The following is a 22,625-nucleotide window of genomic DNA, read 5'->3' as shown; positions in this document are numbered from 1 at the left end:
AAATACCAGCAGGTTCGCCTCTTAATGTCTTAGAAAATCAAATAAAATCCCCAAACTTTTTGGAGTCCAGTTGAAATGCTTTGGCACGAAGTTAAAGAGAGTGTTCATGTTTGAAAACCCTCCAGTGCCACTGAATTAAAAATAATTCTGCAGTGTGCAACCATTGGCGTTCAAGGTGGTATTGCATTGTGGATCACAATCTGATGGTACTTTTCTATGTTCATAATTAGTTCATTAGTTATTAGTTTTGAAAAGATCCCCCAAACCACTGGCTGAAATACCGCCTCCAGTGTGTTTTCCTGATGGCTGTGGACATTCACTGTTGTGCTTCTTGCCTGACCTCCTCCTCCAATGATTTGAACAACAAATTTAAAATCTGGATTTATCACTCCATTAGACGAGATGCCACTGACTTTCAGTCTTTTGCAAATTGTCAAAACTCATACGTTTTTCCTTGTTCCCCTTCTTTGTTAATGGCTTCTTCACAGTCACTCTTTCACTGAGACCATTTCTTATAAGGCAAACAGTAGATGGAGGTGCCAGATGCATCTCTCAGGTCCAGTGTCAGGTCTTTGACAGAGCATGTGACTTTCAGATACCATTCATCTGTTGCAGATAGTTTTTAAGCCTTTCACTTCTTCTTCTTTTCTCCACTTGGCCAGTTTCCACAATTCTTTTTAAGAACACAGCGTACACATGCCAAGATATGACCAATTTTGGCAATGGCTTTGTTGGCCAACAGAGTTCTGACTCTTTGTCAGCCCAGACAACAAATCTGGGCTTATTGCTGTTTTCATAGATCAGTGACAGAATTGTCGGAAATTTATGGAGGGCTTTTTCTAAAAAATATAAACTAGCTACTTTGTCAGAGGCCAGAGGTCTTCTACATGAGTGAAATGCAATTTTTTCTCCAGCTTACATGCTTTTTATACTTAATTTGTTTTTTGTCTTTTTTTTGGAGGGGGGGGGGGGGTTGTTCTGGTTTGTTTGTTTCGGGTCTGAGAGCAGAACCAATCTCTATGGCAAAGGGGTTTTTGGGGATGACAGGAGGAGACAGCAACAGTAAGAGACTGGCATACACGATTCCTGGTTTCAACTCAGGATAGTCACAAATTCTTCCAGATTTCTAGAAATGAGAGGTTCCATCTAAAGTGGGATGGATATCAACGCTCCTAACAAAGACAGGTTTTCCGCAGAAAGTTTTCTAATTATCTATCATGCCCACATTGAATTTTGGACACCACTCAGACAGCCTGTGGTTTAACCCATTAAAACCAGTTTAAGTTTAAACTTTTAGGTAAAACGACCTTGACCCATTGGTGCAATCAAAATGTCCACTGGCTTCTAAAAGCATCAAGTCTACGCTTTTTCGGTGATATTAGGATCATTACAGTAATCCCAGGTAGGGCACCACATCCAATTCTCTGCAAATAACAGAGAAAACAACACAGCAAAAATGAAGTTATGAAAAAAAAAAACCCACACAGTAAAAAGAACCCCAATGCCTGATCAAATTTTTTGTTTACTGCTCCCTCACACCTACTCACTTTCTCTACTCCCAGCCAACCTTTGTCCTTGCATTGCTGCAGTGATACCATTTCTGGGATTACCATAATGACCCTAATATCACTGAAACACACAAAGTTGCATCTTTCAGGAACAAGCTCTTTCTTTCTGTCTTTGAAGGGTTAGGATAACATCCAGCTTCAGTGGCGGTCCTAGCCTGTTTGGTGCCCTGGATGAATACTCCCTCTGCCCCCCCCCCCCCCCCCCCCCCCCCACGCACACACACACACATAAAACATATTAAGGGTTGTACATTAAAATAAAACTGTTGTCGGAACCATACTGAATTTCACCAGAGAAACACACACACACACACACACATATGAAGAGAGAGTATGCATAGTATGCAAACGGCTACCGGACAGCCATCATAATTCATCATACAATGAGAACAGGACAAATCAACAATTTGACAACATTTGACACTGACTAATTAATATTACAATCTGTAACATAATGTATTGTTTGGAGTTTAGTCTGTTACTGTTACTATTTTTACCATTTCTTCTTGGAGCAACTGTAACCCACATAATTTCCTTAGGGATTAGTAAAGTATTCTGATTCTGATTGTTTCAGGATACATGACCTGCCATGATCCAATGACACATCTGCTTACCTGTATCTTTTGCTCGTTTCTCCTCCTCCTCTTTTCTCTTTTTTCTAAACTGAGGACCTGATGGCGTTGAACTTTTCTTGTCCATCTTGGTTTTAATTTTGCACTCCAGTATGAACACCCATCCCCCAATCCGAGAATCATAACCTAATAGACCTACACCTTATTTCACAGATTCGCTTTGTCTAGGGTTTATGTCTGGGATTTTGCACAACCCAGGATTCAAATCATGAATACATAATGGGATTGGGTTTACAACATTATGAATGAAATGTGCTCTATTTGGAAGCAGCAGGTCTCCCTCCCCTTTCGACAGGCTGTGTGTGAGACTTTAAATCAGCAAACTGTAAATTATAAAATTTAAATTGTTATTGATCCCTTTACCCCTAGTTCTAAAGTATATATTTATTTTCTTACTCTTCTTATATTTATTGTTTGTTTACTTGCACTGTTGTAACTGGAGCCTCGTTCTCTCATCTCTCTAGATACTGTACTGTATGTAGTGGAGATGACAATAAAGTTTACTTTGACTTCAGCAGCATGCAGGTGCACCGAAGGCTCTCGCGCTCACTTTTCACGTATAGAATTTCGAAAAAACATCGGTGCAAATTATTCAGTATCATAATGTCTGGTGTTTACGTGTTTGTTGTTTTGTTTTGATTTTATTTTCTTTTATTTTGCGAGTTGGTTTTTAGATGCCGCTCCAGCCAGCCAGAGAATCCCCCTGCCCCTCCCTCTCCTCCCTGTGCCGCAAGACGCAGGCGCACCTCGCAAACGGAGGGCGCCCTTACTCCCAGCAAATGGGCGATAGAAAACCGATTGGTGCCTACAACATTCCCAAAATGCACTGGCATGATGTCGGGGCAGCATGAGTACAAGCAATTTTTATTTATTTTTTTGCCGATGCCCATGATGCCGCTCCCCACCATGATGCCGCCCCGGGCAACTGCCCGTGTTGCCCGTATCAAAAACCGCTACTGTCCAGCTTAATAAGTCACTACTGGTCCAACTAGAGATGTGATAAGAGAAACATAAGTCCAACATTTTTTAGCAAAATTACATACCAACTCAATATTAATTTTAGTAACTTCCAATTGATGCAACCAGGTGCCATTACTTCTGACGTGACTTATGATCTTACCAAATCTACCCTTACTCTTAGCCAGCAGTTTCCAATTCTGTGTCCCTGCGCCTGGAATACAATCAACTATCGTTGCTAGAGTCTGTAGGTTCCTGTTATTAAGAACAGTCCCTAATAACCATTTTTTTCCTTGGATGGTGGTGTATTGGGGGGGTCTGTTTAGGCCAACACCTCCTAACAGTCAGTCACCCAGATGAGCTGATGTCCCAGCAGCTTGGCAGAACCTGCTGGGGCCATCTAACCAGAGCTAAGCTACTTTGGCCCAAACCAAGGGGTGTGGTCCTGGTTTTTTTTGAACCAGTGTCTGGTATTTTGTATTATGTGTTTTGGCATTGTTGAGACTTATTGATTCTTTAGGAATTATGTGATTCTAATATTCAGTTTTGATAGCGTCTGAGTTTGGTGACTTGTGATCCTAGTTCTTAGTCCTTTCCCTTATTTCACTCTGTTTTAGTCTCACCTCTGTGTGTTCTCCCCAGCGTCCCCTGTGTAGTCATGTCTGATTACAAATGTCAAGTTTCTGTCTCGTCTCCATCTCGCTCCCGCTCTCTTACTCCCTTGCTCTCACTCAAGTGTGTGTGTCTTAAGGCCGGGTTTTGTTTCTGTGTTTCCTGTCTTATTTTGATAGTCCTTGTCTCATGTGCATTGTTTTCTGTTTCATTTCCACTGTCTCATTATGTCTTTGTTCTCATGTGTCTCCTCTTCTCCTAATCACTTTTCTATATATATATACATAGTCTCAGTCTCGCCTTGTCTTTTGCCGGAATGTCAATTCTTCCCCTTGCTCATGTTCTATGTACTAGTGGTTTCCCAGTTTAGTGAAAAAAAAAACAAAAAAAAACAAAACAATGCTTGGACACTGCTAGCACAGGGCACCTCCACAAACGCAAAGCAGGAGATGAAGCATAGCTAAATGTGTTTCCAAACCAAATTCATTCTAAGCCAAAGAGTAGAAAATATAGTGAAGCATATCTTCCCTTTGGCCTCACCTGCACAAGTGCCAAGGTAGGTCTCCCCTGAAGAATTGGTTTTCCCTTCGTCGGGAGCAGCGCTGGGCTCTTCAAATCACGGACAAACAGTATCGCACATTCTTGATTTTTAGTACACAAACACTTGTTGTAATGACTAACTACTCCTGACATTTTGGAGATGTTAGCTCTTTATACACTAAAGTTACAGCGGGATACAAATAATATCAGGCTCATCCTGCCACGATTTGTTCCCCCTGTTCAAATCATTGACTGTAGAAAAGATGGACGACGCGACCACGCCTCCTACCATTGTGCAAAAATGAAGCCAAAATATCCCGCTTGTGGAGGCTGCCATCTTGCAAATTTGGAGCCAGAGTCTGCTCAGTAGTGACTTGAGGTGGAGCGACTGTGTAACGCTCCCGCCCACACACCCGCTGGACGTGACCGCAAACACGCCCCTCTACACTTTTTACGTAGCTCGGCTGCTCGAGTTTTTTGCTGGTTTACCGCGACTGACGACTCGTTTAATTAAGGTAAATACAACCATGTCACTGTTATAAAAAATACACACAGCTTATCATCTTATAGTTCTAAAGTCACTCTGTTGTTAATTCGTTTGCTAGATTAGCCACTAGCATACGCACTGTGTTGGAGGCTTGTTGCTAGCTAGTTAGCGATGCTACACACCTGCTACTCTTAATAGAGATTGAAAATGTGACGTCATTCAAGGGTAAAACCGCAAAGAATTCTGGGAACTCGTGGCAAGAGGTACTAGCGCACGCAGGCTTTCAATTGAAATCAGTCACACAGCGATAAAAAGAAACACAAAAAACTGTCAAGAAGCTGTTGTATTATTAACTGCAATAGCCGGTCGCATGACAGCCACGGGAAGCCGACGGGTAAAGAGAACGTTTTTTTATCGGATTACGTCGTTGAAGAGAAATTATTCGAGCCATGTTTCTGAAGTAAAAAGAGGCGACAGATGGCCTGGATTGCAGCCATTCAAAGACCAAATATAACGTCCCAGAACACTCCAGCTCACAGGTTAGTCTGCTCCAAGCATTTCCACAAAGGTCAGTGTTTTGTAGTAGTTAATACGTCATTTTTCATAACATAATTGGTGATATAGGTTACAAGCAAGTCTGGCGCTGAACAGAAATTGTGGCGCTATGCTATCACTAATTGCCCAGTACGATTACAGCATACAATATTATTGTCACTGCTACATTTCTGTGATGAACCAGAAATTATTTCCACTACTAATTAATTACCGTTGAGCTCAAAGGTCCTATTAATAAACGGTTAACGAATGTGTATTTATGAAGACGATTTGTGAGACTGGTAAACTTATGATACGTACGATGGTCTTTCGTTCTACACGGTGCATTTTAAGGTCCTGTACCCATCCGTTGGTAAACTGTACCTGGGCTTGTTGCAGTGACCTGAACTTACTAAACTTCATGAGTGTATGCACTCACTCCAAGAACCGTATAATTATAAATATGAGCGTGGTGAAAGTTGGGCAGCACGCTAACGTATTTTGTCCACTCTGTGTGCTCGTAAGGGTCTAACCCAGGGGTCGGCAACCTGCGGCTCCAGAGCCGCATGCGGCTCTTTAGTCCTTTTAGTGCGGCTCCGCGTGGTTTGGGAAAATAATTTTTTTTTTTTAAGTAATTAGCTGAAGTGTATTTTATTTATGTTAGCTCTTTTTTTAACTTGTAGTTCTAAATTGGAAGATTATTGTGATATTGAAATATAAAAATAAAATTATATTCTATTATTTTTTTAATCGTTCAAAATAAGCGTCACACTTGCGGAAGCCGATATACCCGCCGAAACGCCGTGCCTTTATCGAGACTTTCAACCCCAGGTAAGCGAATTATGGATCTTCGGATCCACATTATGTCAGCAGCTGTTTTCCACCGTGAACTATGTTAAAAACAAACACCGCTCACGCCTCACAGATGACAGCTTACAGTCCTGCGTAAAGATGAAAGTGACTTCGTACAGCCCGTACGGCAGAACCGACGTCGGTTCTGCTCAGGTGCGTCCGCCTCCCCTGCAGCGGCGCTGCAGACCACGCCCCGCCACACACATTAATCAGATAAAATACATATTTAGGCTGAATTTTGCAAACATCTATTTTTCATTTTTTAGCAGCATAGTGCTTTTTTTCCAATTATTTTTTTTAAAAGTCAGGTCAAGGCTCCAAAAGCCCAAAGGCGATATAAAGGTGGCGGCTCACAACAGTTTTTGTTTGCTACATAGATCATTTTAGTTCAGCTGGGTGTCTTTCCTTTTGTTATATTTCTTTAAGAGTTCAAAATGTGTTAATAACATAAATAAAATGTAATTTTCTCTGTAGCACTTCATGGATTCAAGCAACACGCCTTAGTTGTTTACACAAAGCATAAAGGTAAAAAAAACAAACAATGTATACAGTGTTATCTTCATTTTAGATGTCAAAAAGTATTTGCGGCTCCCAGTGTTTTCTTTTGCATGGAAATCGCGTCCAAATGGCTCTTTGGGTGTTAAAGGTTGCAGACCCCTGGTCTAACCCTTTCACTCCTTTGATTTTTTCCTCGTATCTTTTCTTTGCCTTTTCATCAAGTCTGTCTTTGTACGGACCGGCATTGTTCTCCTTTGTTTTGTACATAACTTTTTTGGGGGGCAAAGAAAAAGCAAGAAGGTATTGGAACCGGAGAATGAACGTTTTGCAGTGCTGCAAATGCTTGCATTTGATGCGGTACTTGGATTGTTTTGCCACGAGTTACCGGCATGCAATGCAATCTCTATAGTCTTCAACACTTATGGTTTTTTTTATCCATTTTTAGACAGCGATGAGATCAGCTGCACACTCTACAGAGGCCCAGAGTTACTGTTAATATTAAAAATATAATGCTGTCCTTTGAGATTTTAACATAAGACTGTGAGTGTAATGGATCTAAAACGGTTTAAATCTTCAGAGCCCTCTACAGCCTGGTAAAATGGAGACTTTAAAAACATCAGCAGAACGTTTCAGTAATGTGAAAAAATGTCAAGATGACAAGTTTGTAGTTCAACATACAAGTGACGACCTTTGACCTTCATCAGATTTTATTTAATTGTGTTAGAGAAAATCTCATATGCTCTTCATGCAGCTGAGTACATCAAGTGTTTAAAACGGAAGCTGTGCAGGTCTGAGATCAGCAGCTCTCTGAAACACCAAACTGAGGTCCTGTTAATGCTGATATATAGTGACACAGTTACATGGGTGATTAATCCTTTTGTTTTTTTTGTCTTTAACTTCATCAATAAAACAGCTGCAGCTTTCACTACAGCACGTGTGGTACTTTAACCTTTGTACTGTTTTCATCAGTTCATTTTGCAGTTAACATGTGAACATGTTGGATGATCTGTCTGTTGTCACTCGATGGGGCTGAGATCTGAATCTGAGGGCAGCTCCTGTAATCACAAAGACAACAGAACCATCAAACTCAGATATAAATTTTATCCCTCAATATTGAAATAAAGCTGATTCTTCTGTCCTCACACACTCAGGATCTGAAGTTCTTCTCTTACATTTTTTTCAGTATTACAGTACTCTACAGTACTTTAATCCATAGTTCCTGATTAATGAGGAGTTACTGAAGTACAAGCTTTTAAAAAAATTGTTACTGTCTTTACAGATGTGGCAAGACACTGAAAACATGTTGTTGTTTGCACATATTTAATATTCAGCTCTGCACAGGAGCTGAAGCAGGGTGCAGCCTGTTGCTTTTACAGTATAATACTTGTAATAAAAGTACAGTAACAGTAATTAGTGACTGAGCAGCCCGGGGCGTTTCTCTTGATTTCTTCAGTAAATTCATTCACCTGCACAGCTAAACAAACCCTGACAGCCGAGTGCTCATTTTAGCTAGCTAGTTTCAGGAGCTAGCTAAAGACGGTAGTTACGGAGTAGCTTACAAACACGTTTAACTTACCGAAAAAGTGCAGCAGGGACTCGGGTCCTTCTGTCGGGTAGTCCAGTTTACTGAAGAACACCTCAGGCTGTCAGGTTAAAACACTCGGTCGTGTTTTCGTAGCGTAAACGCTGGGCGTCCTCTCAGAGCCTACGCTCTATCTGCTATTCGCGAACAGAGATACGCAAGTTTCTCCGTGACTGCAGCTGTCAGTCAAAGCTCCTTTGATGACATTTCACCCCAATTTAACATCACCGCGGTAGGAATTAGAATCAAACTTATGGGAAAGGAGACCCCTTGAACATCAATCAGCATGATGAGAACTAGTGAAAACAAAAAAAAAGAATCTTTGTAAAAAATTATCTACCCAGTCCCATTCGCTAACATGGAGGAGGCGGGGTTTATGACCTATACTGCAGCCAGACACCAGGGGGCGATAGATACGTTTTGGCTTCATTTTTGGGGAGCTGCCGCGTCGTCCATGTTTTCTACGGTCAATGGTTCAACTCACAGACAAACAGCATCCAACAGTTGTTTATGTTTTTTAACCCATTTTACAGAGGGATTGAAAAATGTATTGATAGCAATGTTGAATATTATTACACAGGAAAAAAAACAACTACACGAAAAATAATCACACCGTGACACCTCTGCCTTTGTAAATGGAGGGACAGTAACTGTGTGTGTATATGTAAGTGTGTAAAACCTGAAGATAGTCAGATTAACAGTATTTTGTCTCTATCTGCTATTCTGCAATTCATCTCATGTAAACAATAACGTGGCGCACAGCGTGACGTGAAAAACGGCACATACCTTTGACGGTGCATGACAAACTCTGTATTTCAGTTCCGTTTTCAGTGATTCCAAACGCCGTTTACGTGTGGACGAAACAGCTGCATTTTCAAAAATACCCATGTAGGTGCGGACGCAGAATAAAAGAGTTAGTAGTTTATTTTCTTACTACCTGTAATTTATTGCAGATTACTTGTATTTGCTTAATTGTTTACTAAATGTTTGAGGTGTGAAATAAACCGCAATGGAGCAAAATATGGGTGTGTGTGGTTGGAGGATGTTTTCGTGTGTGTTCGTGTGTGTTCGCGCGTGTGCGCGCGAGGGAGGAACCACTGATATAAACCAATCAGAGATAGTCAGGTGCGGGACCTCTCTGATTGGCCGTGGTCCAGATATTCCTGTAGTCCTATGGGTGTATATGTTTGAAAGTGCAGAGAGAGGTGAGTAGCTTGAATAAAGCGATATCGATTAATTAAATCCTGAATCGACATTTAAATATAAATGTATTTTGCCAAAAATGCCAGAATCTCAGGTTACAGCTCACAAAACTATTTCAACAACCACCAAACAGCTAAAACAGTAAATGAGAGGTAAACGGATTTCGCACAAAGACGTAAACACAGACCCGACGCATCAGAATCAGTGAGCTGTCGGCTTTCTCACCCAACGGCACGTACACGGACCCGCCGTCGGGGCTGAAAGCCGACAGCTCACAGATTCTGATGCGTCAGGTCCGCACTTTGTGTTTACTTCTTTTTTGTGCTAGATTCCGATGCTGCAGGTTTTGTGTCTCTCCAACCAAAATTCACTGAACCAGCAGCAAAAGAAGAACATCGTCGTGAATTCCCTCTTACTTTTGCTGTTTTGCTTCCACCAAGATAAAAATCACACTTCATGTAGAGCTCCCCCCCCCCCCCCCCCCCCCTCAGTGTACTTCAAGAGCAGTTTCCTCAAATCTCTGTTTTCTGCATTATTCGTTTGCTTATTACGCACAAGTCATGTACAGTGCTGTCTATATATTTTTGTTGTTGTGTTTTTTTTCCCCAAAAATGACCTCAACAAGAAGGCCTCATTTCTGCTGTTTAATAGCGCAGAAATTTTAACTTTTTAAAATTATGCCAAATTGTAAAATGCTTGGCTGTGTCTTTAATCAAACCTCTGTAACTTTGCTCTGCTTCACTTCAGCATGGAGCTTCATGGTTTTCTTCCATTTTTTTTCTACTGCAGAATGTTTTTAAGGCTGCTATAAAAAGCCAGGCCAGGAAAATCTCCCTCATGTTTTTCTGTATTTTATCCTCAGTTACTTTGACACAAAGGCATTTGCTGAGATGATCACACCTCTGATGAAGTCTCACAGTGTCAGTACTGATAAACAATCAGAATTATAATATTTCTGACTGTCTGAGTCAAAATTGAAGCGAAATTAATCGAAATGGGAGTTTGTTAATTGGAATCAAATGGATTATAGAAATCAGTGATGATACCCAGCCCTAGTGAGACGCCTAGGCCTGACAGAAGTGGATGTAGCTGTGGGTAATGAGAAAAGATGTCCCCTATCCCCACTGCCTTTCAGCAGCAGGCAGCAGCAAACAGGTCGTCAGAGGCGGCCGAGATGAAGGTTATGTTTAACATTGTCTACAATATTACCAAAGAGTGCCAACGCATTTTAAGCACAAGCACTTTTTCAGTAACTTATCGTTATTGTAGAAATGTGCTTCAAATAAAGAACTTTGTGTTGACAAGATTGTTAGTTAATCATTTACAAATCAATATTGCTTGTATGGACAGCGGTTAAAAAAAATGTGAACATGTAAAACAGTGGGGTTAAGCGATGTGGTTGAAAAATTTGGGCGCACCTAACTTTTGTGCTGGTGCACCTAAGAAAAAAAAGTAAGGCGCACCATTGCAACCGTGGCAAAAAGTTAGTCTAGATCCCTGAAGTTCATCTCAGTTTTGCCAGAAAACATGATCCCCTAGTTTTCCCAACTTGTCTTCTCGTTATAATCTCCCTATTACCCATTTGTTTCGCTATTTTCAAATTCGAAATTTGGTTGCCAAGTGTTTCCCAAATTTCCCCTCTTTACCTCCAGAACAGCAGTGGGAAACTACGTTATCATTTATTCCTCATCACAGAAGAACCATTTTGAAACTCTATGATGCTATTCTGTCTTTTAGTAACCACTCTAATGTTAAGCTTAAGTGTACATGGGAAGGAGAACTAGGAATTCGAATACATGAGGAGTCTTGGGAACAGGCTATAGCGAGGGTACGATCTTCCACCTCCTGTGCTCGTCTTGGACTTATTCAATTTAAGGTCATACACAGGGTGCATTTCTCTAAGTCTAGACTTTCTGAATTGTATCCAGAAGTGGAAAATAAATGTGATAAATGCCATGGTTCTCCTTGTCACCTTAGCCACATGTTTTTTCTGTGTCCTGAGCTACAAAGTTTCTGCACAGGGTATTTTGCTATTATGTCAACTGTTCTTGGGGTAACTCTTCGTCCTTGTCCTCTGATTGCTGTATTTGGGATTCCTGTTCGCTCACTTACACTTGATTCCACACAAAAGGATATTATAGCCTTCACATCCCTATTAGCGAGACGTGTAATATTGTTGCATTGGAAGTCTGTTAAGTATCCTACTATTACCCGGTGGCTTAGAGATGTCATGTTTTTTTGAAAACTTGAAAAAATTAAATATACGTTGAGAGGTTGCACAGCCAAATTTTTTCACAAGTGGCAACCCTTTATCTCTTATTTTGCTAGTCTAGAGGTATTGCCTGTTTAAATGTACTTCTGTTACTGTTATATTCCTCTAATATGTTTGATGGTTGTGTTGATCTGTGTGGGACTGGGGGGGGGTCTTTGTTTTAGAATGTGTTGTTTTTTTTCATATACGTATAAGTTTATTTACTTAGGAAAATGAAGAAAGGTCGATTGTATTTTGGTAACTGCAAGTACTGTTGTTTTCTTTTTTCAATAAAAATATTTTCAAAAAAAAAAAGAAAACATGATCCCCAAGACTTTGACACTTTGGCAACAGTAGGAAGGAAAAATTCGCTGTCCTATTGAATACTGAGCAAAATGAGCCAACCCTGATAAAAGAGGGGAGTGTAACTGAACTAGAAACTCCAGGTAGCCACCCAACCAAGAGCATGACTCCCCCAGCTCACTAACACAGTTCCATCAGAGGAGATACTTGCAGATGTGAGCACTGCTCTGTGCACCATCTCTACTACTGTATGATTAAAACTGATCAACTCATATATGCTATTGTTAGAGCACAGTAACAGGCACACACCCTGTGAGGACTCCATAATCACTTTTGAGACATAATCAGATATATGTTAAATGATGTTAAAAACAAAGACTTTGCTGATTATTACAAAAAGTAATCACACAAGATAGGACCCATATAGTGTCTCATTTAGGTTTGTCGTCAGCTTCAAATCTCATAGAGGGCATAGTACATAAACTGCACTGATCCCATTGGCTGCTTCTCTCTGTCAATCACATGACTGTTCGTGAGAGGGGCAGATGCAGCAGGCATTCCTGTTTGATTTAAACCAATGGACTGAGGTTATATGCAAGTGAAAAAGTAGGTCATGAGCTGTTTTAATGCTCAGTGTTTTTCTGTCACTTCTCCCAGAGGCAAAAGAGCACTGTGCTGCTGAATATTGATTGACTTAGATAAGTTTCTCTAAAATGTCAGCAAAGAGCACTGTGGCCAAGCTAGCTTATTACAAGAAAATAAGAAAAAGGGAAGCCCCTGAACAAATGACGACAAATTGAGTTGAATAAATTCAAATAGAATATGCATTGCCATTTGTTGAAATTTAGAAACAAAAAGCATTTCAAATAAAAATAATTGGAAGGGGGTCCCTCCTCTTTCTCCTCCACTACCCACCCTTTAGGCCAGCACACCTATGATTAACTCTCCTGTGATCAGACTGGCTACTACTTAAGGCAGGGGTGGGGGAACTCCAGGCCTCAAGGGCTGGTGTCCTGCAGGTTTTAGATGTGTCCTTGATCCAACACAGCTGATTTAAATGGCTAAATGACCTCCTCAACATGTCTTGAAGTTCTCCAGAGGCCTGGTAATGAATTAATAATTTGATTCAGGGGTGTTGACCCAAGGTGAAAGCTAAAACGTGCAGAAGAACGGCCCTTGAGGCCTGGAGTTCCCCACCCATGACTTAAGGAGAAGGAAGACCTTTACTTGATGCTGGATTGTTATGCAGGAAACAATGCCGTTGGCCTGCCTGACTCCTCATGGTGTTTGTTTATGCTTCTGCCTCACCTGTTTGTTTTCATGTGTGCAGGATTCCTGGATCTCTTTCTGATGTGACTTACTGAGAGAGATAGCGAGACTATTTTCTAGTGGAGAGATACTTTGTAGAATTTCCTTGAGCCTTGAGAACAACTGACTGCTATTCCATCACTTACATTTAGCATTGAACTTTCACTGTAAATGAATGCATGAACTTTACATTTTGAGTCTACCAGATCTCTTTAACTATAATAATAGACTGTATAGACCTAAGGTGAAAGTGAGTTTATTACGGCTGTCAACGTTAACGCGCATTAATCCGTCGATTAATGTGATGAAAACCTTTAATGTAATTAACCCATCTAGGGCGCAGAATGACTCAAAATGCCGGAAATGTCACTGTCAACGCATTTCGGCCAGTTTGTACAAAGTTTGTCCATTCTGCGCTCTAGATGGGTTAAAGGTTTTCATTGCATTAATCGTGATGACGCATTAACGCGTGTTCAGCCTGTGAAGTAGTCTGACTCAAACGTCAAGGAAGGTGGTAGGAAGCAGACTCAGGAGACATTTAGGCTTCCGAGAGATGAGACATTTATTTACAGAGAACTTCATATGTGAAACTTAAAACTCCCCCCCAATGTAACTTAATTAACGAATTCAAAAGTACATGAATTCAGTAACAAAGCTCACCCTCATCTTAATCAAGCAGAGACTGACTATATATAGGGCTATAAATTTCCCTTGAATGAGTCCAGCCAGTACCACTAACTTGCGCTGAGGAATCTAAAACTCTACACAGATGACTGAAAATTACAAAAAGCTCCTCACACTTCTGATTAGCACATGTAACAACTAAATGGCTCTATATATGAAAAAAAAAGATTCAACAAATCCCTTTATATCTTGAAACACACAAAAGGAAGCATTCCTATGGTAGAAGAAACCCCTCATCTTGGTTTACCCTGCTGATGTCACATCTGACATTATCAGTACTTTAAAATCAGGAAATGTCAGGTGGACCTTACCCCACACCTGACCTACATGAAAACTGAAAACAAAGAACCAAGTAAGTATGCACAAATGACTTAATCTGCAACATAACAAAATATAAAGCAACATGTAACTAAATATTTGCTTTAATTTGCTAAATGTTTGTTTTGCTGGCAACAGAACCCTGCGTTTGTTTGTAAATTAGTAACAAATTCAGATGTGAAAATTAGTACACACCTGTGAAGTACCTGTGTACTCACTCATTGCCAACGAGTCACATGACATGGTTTTCAGTTTATGATTCAAGATGGCGCCAGTGTGTACGGCTTGCCGTCTGATTCTGTTTGTACTAGTGTTTTATTTTTACTTTGTTTTAAAACATGCTAACTCTCTGCTTGTATATGATCGCCAAATGCTGCTGGCTTTAAGATCCTCTCAGTTAAAAACTCCTTATTGCAATCGTGGATATCAGGGAACCTTCTCCCCACCGCTCCTGTCAGGAGTTCCAGCTTGTCTCCGTTGCGTTCCGGCGCTACCTCAACTGAGAGGACGCCGTAGACGCCGTGGGAAACGCAGTGGCTTATTGGTGAGAATGAAGGCTACCTGGACACGATTTCGAAAAATACCTCACCCTATCCCGACTGGATTTAACCGCGTCAACTACTGGCACTCTCTGGACATGGCTTACACCTGCCTGACACCTGTTGTCGGGCTTACGACAATAACCCCGCGCCAGTGTCCCCCCCGTCTTCGCTCAGGTGGAGTAAACCCTCAGAATCTACGGCCGATAGGTCGGGCACCCACATCGGCCGCTGAGCCACCTGTACCACTGAGATTAAGTCTTGTTAATGCTCGATCGCTAGCAAACAAAACGTTTATTCTTAAGGACTTCTTTACCGATCGGGAACTGGATCTAATGCTTTTAACGGAAACTTGGCAGAGAGTCGGTGAGTCCAGTTGTTTTACTGAACTTTTACCGCATGACTGTGAGTATCTTAATATGCCGAGGATGACTGGGCGTGGTGGTGGAGTGGCAGCTGTTTTTAGGAAGAAGCTCTCTTGCAAACAACTCTTAACTGACTCGTATTCTAGTTTTGAACTTCTGGCGTTTGAATTGGGGCATCCCCGCCCGACACTCGTTGCAGCCGTATACAGACCTCCAAAATATCACAAGGATTTTACCCAAGACTTTTCAAACTTCTTAGCTGGAACTGTGCCAAGCTACGATCAAATCTTAATCGTAGGAGATTTTAATATTCATGTGTGTTGTCCCTCCAATTCGCTGGCCAGAGACTTTTTAAGTTTGATAGACTCCTTCAGTCTTGCTCAACTTGTGTCTGGGCCAACCCAGAAACAGGGTCATACATTGGATCTTGTGCTGTCTTTAGGGTTACCGGTCCTAAACATGGAAATATGTGATGCTGTTTTTTCTGATCACTGCCCTGTTGTGTTTGACATACTTTTATCTCTTCGCCATTTTACACCTCTTATTTCAACACGTCGTTGTCGTGTTTTTAACCCATCTACAACAGAACAATTTTCTATTGCTTTTAAAAAAGTTATAAGATCTCCCCTTGGCTTTGGTACCGAGGAAATGACAGTTAATCTTTATGATAAATGCAAAACTGTCCTTGATGAGGTCGCTCCTTTTAAAACTATAAACGCGAAACCACGACCAGACCCATGGATAAATAAGGCCACTCGTTCAGCCAGACGAGAGTGCAGGAAGGCTGAACGTAAGTGGAAAAAAGATGGGCTGCAGGTGTCCTTTCTCATGTTGAGAGACAGTCTGTACAGGTATCAGGACATTGTTAAAGCAGAAAAGTCAAGGTTTCTTTCTAATGTTATTGAGAATAGCTCCAATAATTCTCGGGTTCTTTTTTCAATTATTGACTCTGCCCTGAATATTTCCCCAGCTTCTTGTATTAATAGTTCCTCAGACACCTGTGAAAGGTTCTTGCAGTTTTTTGTCAATAAGATAAAACAGCTTCGATCCATGATCGCCCTGCCTTCACATGACGCGTCTAAAATATTCACCTGCTCTGCTGTTTTTGATCAGTTTGAGCCTGTGTGTCTTGATCAGGTGGAGGAAGTATGTTATGGCACAAAGACATCATCGTGTCCAAATGACATTATTCCAACACATTTTCTAAAAAAGATTTTTAAGGTTGTCAGTTCTGACATTTTAGCTATTTTTAATAGCAGCCTTAGCTCAGGTGTTGTGCCAGCCTGTCTTAAACATGCTGTTGTACAGCCTGTACTCAAAAAACCTAATCTTGACTCCTCCGTCCTCACTAACTTCAGGCCTATTTCAAAGCTTCCCTTCCTGTCGAAAATTTTGGAAAAGATTGTATTTGTTCAGCTGCAATCTTTTGTAAATGGACACAAAGTTCTTGAGAGGTTTCAGTCTGGTTTTAAAACTCTTCATAGCACAGAAACTGTGCTTTTAAAAGTTCTTAATGATCTTTTATTAGCCACTGACTCAGGTGACTCAGCTGTGCTTCTGCTCTTAGATCTGACCGCTGCCTTTGATACTGTTGACCACAGCATCTTAATCACACGGTTGGAGCATTGTGGCATAAAGGGCACCCCATTAGAGTGGTTCAGGTCATACCTGTCTGACAGGACCTTCTCTGTGAGCTTTGGTGATTTTATCTCTTCCTCAGCTCCCCTTACTTGTGGTGTTCCCCAGGGATCTATACTGGGGCCAATATTGTTCTCCATTTATATGCTGCCTTTAGGTCTAATTTTTAGAAAATATAACATTTGTTTTCATTCATATGCCGATGATACTCAGATCTATCTTCAGCTGAAGGGAAATAGTTCTGCCTCACTAGATCCCTTACTTCAGTGTCTCGATGAAGTTAAATCCTGGATGGCCTCTAATTTCCTTAACTTCAATGAGAACAAAACCGAAGTGATAATTTTTGGACCAAGCGGCAATCCCAACAATTTTTTAATTTTAACCTGCACAGTCTTGAGCCTTTTGTCAAATCACATGCCAAAAATTTGGGGGTTATATTTGACAGCAATTTCACCTTTGAAAAACAAATTAGCTCAGTCGTACAGCGGTCTTTCTTCAAACTGAGGCTTTTATCTAAGGTGAGATCATTTTTATCTTTTAAAAACTTTGAACGAGCGATTCATGCTTTCATTATATCCCAGCTGGACTACTGTAACTCCTTATATGCTGGAGTTAGCCAGACCTGCCTGGCAAGGCTGCAGTTGGTCCAGAATGCTGCAGCTCGTCTTCTGACACGTACTAAAAGATGCAAACACATTTCCCTGGTACTTGCCTCCCTTCATTGGCTCCCTGTCCGCTTCAGAATTGATTTTAAAATTTTATTGTTGACTTACAAAGCCCTGAATGGACAGGCTCCCGGGTATTTATCTGAACTCCTGCAGACTTATACCCCCCTTAGATCTCTTAGATCAAGTGATCTTTTGCTTTTAGCTGTACCAAGGTCGAGGCTGGTTCATAGAGGTGATCGAGCATTTGCAGTCGTAGCGCCCAAGCTGTGGAATAATTTACCCCTACACATCAGACAGGCTCCCACTGTCAATCTTTTTAAATCTTATCTTAAAACGCACTTTTATTTACTGGCTTTTAATACAGCATGAGAGTTATTTGTTAATTCATATTTGGTGTTTGCTGTTAATACTCTAAGTTGTTTTATTAGGTATGTTGTATTCCTGTACAATTTTATTATGTATGTTGTATTCTTGTACAGCACTTTGGTCAACGCTCTTGTTGTAATTAAATGTGCTATATAAATAATTAAACTATTAAACTATTAAACTATTAAACATGACAGCAGGACAACTAGACACAGGAAAGTAGGGAGCTGAGCAAAGTGTGCCTTTATGAGAAAAGGGGCGTTTGCACAGACATGTCTGCTATATTGATGAGTGGAACAACACACTTACCTTAAGAGGAGACAAACTAAAGCACGACAAACTAAAGCACTGATTCTATTATGGATCCGATACTGCTGCCAGAATTATTGATACTATTGATATTTAGATAAATCCACAGATCCCTATGAAAAATATTGACAAATCACTGATTTGCATGTGAAACATCTGTCAGTATTTTTTACACACATATTTGTGCATACAAACTGTAAAGCAGCCATGAACTAAAGCAACATAATGAAGAGTAGGCTAAAGTTCCTCGACAATGTGAGAGACTGATGAAGTCATAGAGCAGGGGTGTCGAACTCCAGACCTCAAGGTGGTCTGCGGTGCCGTGCGGACGCACCTGCACAGCATCCGCAATCACGCCCACCGTGTTAAAACACGGGGACTCAGGGGTTGGTGTGGGGTTGTGGTGGTGTGATGCAAATGTTAAATAAAGATGGCTCAAAACATGGATCTGTGGTCCCGTCGTGCCTTAATTCCACCACAAGGCCCAACAATAATACCATGGAAACAGAGAAAACCCCAACAATTATATAACCTCCTATGTAAGTCATCACGTACAAACTAATTTCTTAACACCAGCAAACCGGAGAATCTTTTTCATGAACGCTTGTCATTACAGTGAGTTTCTCATCTTGACCTGACTTCAATCTCCCAAGAATACCATGACCTGGATTGCGGAGTACCTACACAGACATAGTTAAGATTAAAGGAATACTTGGCTCAACAGAGCTCCAACTCTTTGTCAGATTGGCTGCTGAGGTGAAAAGCAATCTGTGTTATCCTTGAGCAGTGACAAATAGCAAGATGTCCTAGTTTTATGGATGGCTTTTTTTTAAGAGTCACAGACTATTTTTTCAGACCAAATGAAGATCTTCTATAGAAGTGCAAGGCCATTTCCTCTCCACTCCTGTTATCTGCTTTAAGGTACGTGTTTTTGCGTTATGCCAGGGGGTCAAACATTTTTTACTTTTTTGCTTTCATTTTTAAAGAAAGTATCTAGTATTCAGGGTTGTACAGAATGTGACACTGTTAACAAGACACCGAATAAGTAAAGTTTAGGTAGCTGCTCTTTGTGTTTTGTTTTGTATTTTGTATTGTCTGTGCCTGTTCCAAGTCATCCTGGCCATGGTAGTCTTAAGAGCTTGAAAAAAAAGAAGGGGACTGGATTTCTTTAGACCTTTCATTCAATAGGCTTCTTCAGTTTTAATAACAAAAGGTGGAGAGTCTCAAGGGTTACTAAACTAACACAACCTAAAGTGGAGCAACCTGCCCTGCCCAGTGCAAAAGTTCCTCCATCCAACCTCAACATTCAGGTAAGGTGTTCACATCCCTGAGTGAAAACCACAGCATCAACCTACTAGAAGCTGACAAGGGAAGGTGTACTGTTGTTCTTAACTCAGCTGGTTATCACAACAAAATTGCCACAGTCCTCAGTGACAGTAATACTTAAAGTCTTAAAGAAAGCCTATCTGCAAACACTTGAAAGGGAAAAAGCCACTGACCACCCTACAAACTAACTTTACTTTGGGGAGCCTATACCCTGCACATATTAACTTCTGAAGAGCCACAAAGAAGGAGTCCCTGGAAGACCTATCGTTAGCAGTATAAACTCAGCCACTTACAACTTTTCCAAACACCTCATCACCATCTTCGCTCATCTGGATGAGAACACACCCCCATCACATCAAACACACTTCATTAACAAGCTCAACCAACTGTGCTGAATGAGGACGATGGCAGCTCCAACACTGACATTATCCCAAAAAAGTTTATACACTTTGTACTGTGAAATGCTTTAAAACCTGACTGAAATATTGAATGTTTATGTTTGAGAGTTAGACATTTTAATATTACGCTTAGCGTTATCCTTTTTGATAAAGCTCATAGTTAGAGCTTGATCAGATGACTGTGAGCCATTCCTTAGTAATAGTGTTATAGGATCAGGCATCTGGAAGTCCCATGATGTTCTTCGCGTGGGGAATAAAATTATCACAATAATTATAATTATTATATTATTTAAATCCTTCTGTATTATTTAGGTTTGCTCACTTACAAAGAAATTAACTTTTTCATACTAGTTTAATTTTAATGGAGAGAGATAGAATATCAACCAAAAATGTAGAAAACACATTACACAGATGTTATAAGTGGATTTGCATGTTACTGTGTTACTGTTATTTGATCAACAAGCAAAACATGACTTTACAATGTCTCGATTCAGTTTCATCTCATCACAACACAACACTCTCTCAAGCCTTCATTGAATCCTTTAAACACTCACTGGCAAACTTGCTGGGTGCTGGGCAGCTCGGGTACCTAACTCGGCTTATGCTGAGTTGGCCAGCCTCTGTCAGAGTGGTCTGCCCACCATTGCTTCTGGTTCTCTCGCTCTTTGGCCATGAGGGCCCCATGTGGGTTGTCCCTTCTTCTCCTCCTGGGATGTGCATGCAGTTGTCATCGAGATGTGTGGCCTTGGGTCTTCAGTACTATGGGGGCTGCACCTGGGTGCACCTGGGTCTCTGTCTGCCTCTGTATTCTGGGAGGTGTGGATGCAGCTTCTCACCCTCATTACCAAGTATATTTGTTGACAGACACACACATTCAGAACACAACAAGATTGTTTGTTTGTGCATCTATGTTTTTTTTTTCCTTTTATTTCCTTTCAGGCGCTGTTTGTTTTCTGTATGTGTTTTTTCTTACAGGTGCAGCAGTTTATCAACTTGTGCTCTGTCATTTAAAGGTCAGTGTTTCACAGAGATTTCCTTCCCAGTGTTGCTCAAAGGGAGTCATAATTGTTGGGGTTTCTCTCTGTATTATTGTAGGGTCTTTATCGTACAATATACAATATTGATATTGATGCGACTGTTGCTGTGGTTTGGGACTACATCAATAAATTTGAATTGAATGTAATCTGGGTGCCACATGGGCACAGTGTCAATCCCATGGGAGCATGAGTTCTGGCTGAGTTGTAGGGGATAAAATACGTATTGGTTTTTTTTATGTATAGTTTATATTCTGTCTCTCTGCAAGAAAATGAAAATACCATAACAATTACAGACTGTTCATTTTATTGGCAAGTGAGCAAACTTATAAAGTCCCCCTGCAGTGGACTAGGCCAACCCTGTCTTATCTCAGGCTAGACTATTTTCTCTTATAAAAGTGGTTTCTCTCCTACATTGACTTTAACTGTTTTTTCTCTTTAAAATAAATTTTTGATGAGAAATACTGGGTATTTATGTAATTGATCTTGTCAACCTTTAGATGAATAAAATATTTCTTATCCTTACTGTACTTACAAATAGGGAAACAAGAAATTGAAGTTGTGGGACTGGAAAGTATTTGTCTGACCAAACATATCGTACTTAATGATTGCAGCAAAAGGAATGTCAGTTAAATTAAAGATATATAATAATAACAGTAATAATAACAACAACAGGGATAGAGAAAATGAGACTGTGTATATGGCCGTTGATGCCAGATAAGAATAAAGGCCAGAGAAGCTGATTAAATTCTGTCTCGTCTACCAACATATTTGCAGCTTTAATCTTTCTCGGTATAGTGAAAGCTGTAGAGCTCCATCCAAACAGCACCTCGGAGATTTCCTCTAGACTGCTCCCTTAAATGAGGTTAAAATACGCATAGCCGGCTTTTTTTTTTTTTTTTTTTTGTAAATTAATGATGGCGCTTTGTCGTCCCTTCGCTCACAGCTCGGCTCCGTTCAAGCGTTTAGATTCAGATAAGAGTCGAATTCCAGCTTACCTTCGACAGCCCACACCGACGGCAGCATCCATAGAAAGTACAAGATATCCATAATCACAGATATTCCAGACTTATACCTGTTAAAAGCCAGCGTATTCATTCAGCCGTACAGCTGTGGTCGGTTTCCTGTGAAATCATTTAGAGATTGAGAGAAGCATCCTTATCATCATCAGTGGCACCAAGATAAAGGCTGAAGCGCTGCTGTTCAGGCCAGGTTGGGCGAAACCAAAAAAGAGGGGGCAGAAAAGCAGCGGAAAAACACAGAACATCGGCTGCGCCTGACTGGACACAAGGGTTTGGGTTTTTTGTTTCTTTTTTAAAACAAGGCCACCAGGGTTAATTGTGAATAGGCATTAATATGCATTTCCGTCGGAGGAAAGTGCTTTTACTCAAATTTATTATTACACTTGCCTATTTTAATTTTTAACCTAAATTATTAGATGTTATATTTGCCAGTGAAGACGCTTTGAAAGACCTTTCTTTACCATTCAGTGTCAGCACAATCTTTGTACCTAAGCCAATTTTTATTACGTCACTTAACACTAACCTACACATAACTCAAGGAATGAAGCCAGTGTTTTTAGCAAAGTAGCAATTACCAACCCCATCCCAAAAACACTGCACTCCTGCGCTAATTTGCAGATCTGATATTTTA

At 40.6% G+C, this 22,625-nt stretch overlaps 1 protein-coding gene across 1 annotated transcript in view; it reads right to left on the bottom strand.

Moving 5' to 3' along the window:
- Nucleotides 1–22,184, bottom strand: part of LOC102793323 (ephrin type-B receptor 2-like) — a 70,669-nt gene extending 48,485 nt beyond the window's left edge. Inside the window, exon 1 of the mRNA XM_006807171.3 lies at nucleotides 21,971–22,184. Within this exon, the coding sequence (XP_006807234.2) occupies nucleotides 21,971–22,070 (100 nt within the window). The 5' untranslated portion in view covers nucleotides 22,071–22,184. The remainder of the gene's footprint in view (nucleotides 1–21,970) is intronic.
- Between the last annotated feature and the right edge of the window lie 441 nt (nucleotides 22,185–22,625).

The sequence above is a fragment of the Neolamprologus brichardi genome, chromosome 20, assembly GCF_056152115.1.
Source record: "Neolamprologus brichardi isolate AB-2024 chromosome 20, ASM5615211v1, whole genome shotgun sequence".
NCBI lineage: Eukaryota > Metazoa > Chordata > Actinopteri > Cichliformes > Cichlidae > Neolamprologus > Neolamprologus brichardi.
The sequence above is the reverse complement of the archived record's forward strand: the minus strand, read 5'-3'. Positions and strand labels throughout refer to the sequence as shown.